This window comes from Cariama cristata, unplaced genomic scaffold, assembly GCF_000690535.1.
Source record: "Cariama cristata isolate BGI_N322 unplaced genomic scaffold, ASM69053v1 scaffold28069, whole genome shotgun sequence".
Classification (NCBI taxonomy): Eukaryota; Metazoa; Chordata; class Aves; order Cariamiformes; family Cariamidae; genus Cariama; species Cariama cristata.
Genome location: NW_009634491.1, coordinates 7,595 through 7,946, shown reverse-complemented (window position 1 = coordinate 7,946; position 352 = coordinate 7,595). Strand labels below are relative to the sequence as shown.

The 352-nt window shown below is 62.5% G+C and overlaps 1 protein-coding gene across 1 annotated transcript in view; it reads right to left on the bottom strand.

Annotated features, from left to right (window-relative positions):
* Positions 1–138: 138 nt before the first annotated feature.
* The window catches only part of LOC104167056 (chromosome unknown open reading frame, human C20orf96), a gene marked incomplete at its 3' end in the record, with an annotated part of 7,315 nt that continues 7,101 nt past the window's right edge, over positions 139–352 (bottom strand). Inside the window, 1 exon segment of the mRNA XM_009707179.1 lies at positions 139–237. Within this exon segment, the coding sequence (XP_009705481.1) occupies positions 139–237 (99 nt within the window).

The following is a 352-nucleotide window of genomic DNA, read 5'->3' as shown; positions in this document are numbered from 1 at the left end:
CTATGCCAGCCGGGAATGCCGGTAACGCCGGTAACACCTTTACTGCACCACATAACCACACCAGAGTCCCCAAGGCGGCTGAGCGGGGCTGGGATGGAGAAGTGCCAACAGGAAAGGAGGGGATTTGCAGCTCAGCACCTCATCCGAGCCTGGTTGTGCCGTGTGAGGGGCCTGCGAGCAGATCCTGGCCGAGCGGCCGGGGGGATGCTGAGGACCACCTCGGGATCCGGCGTGCACCTGAGGGAGAGAGGAGAGTCAGGAGGGGCAAAGCAAAGAGCGGGAATAAGCTGCTGTGCTTCGGCCAGTTCGGTGTGAGGAGGAGGAGAGGAAGCTCCTGCAGTCATCAGAGGGC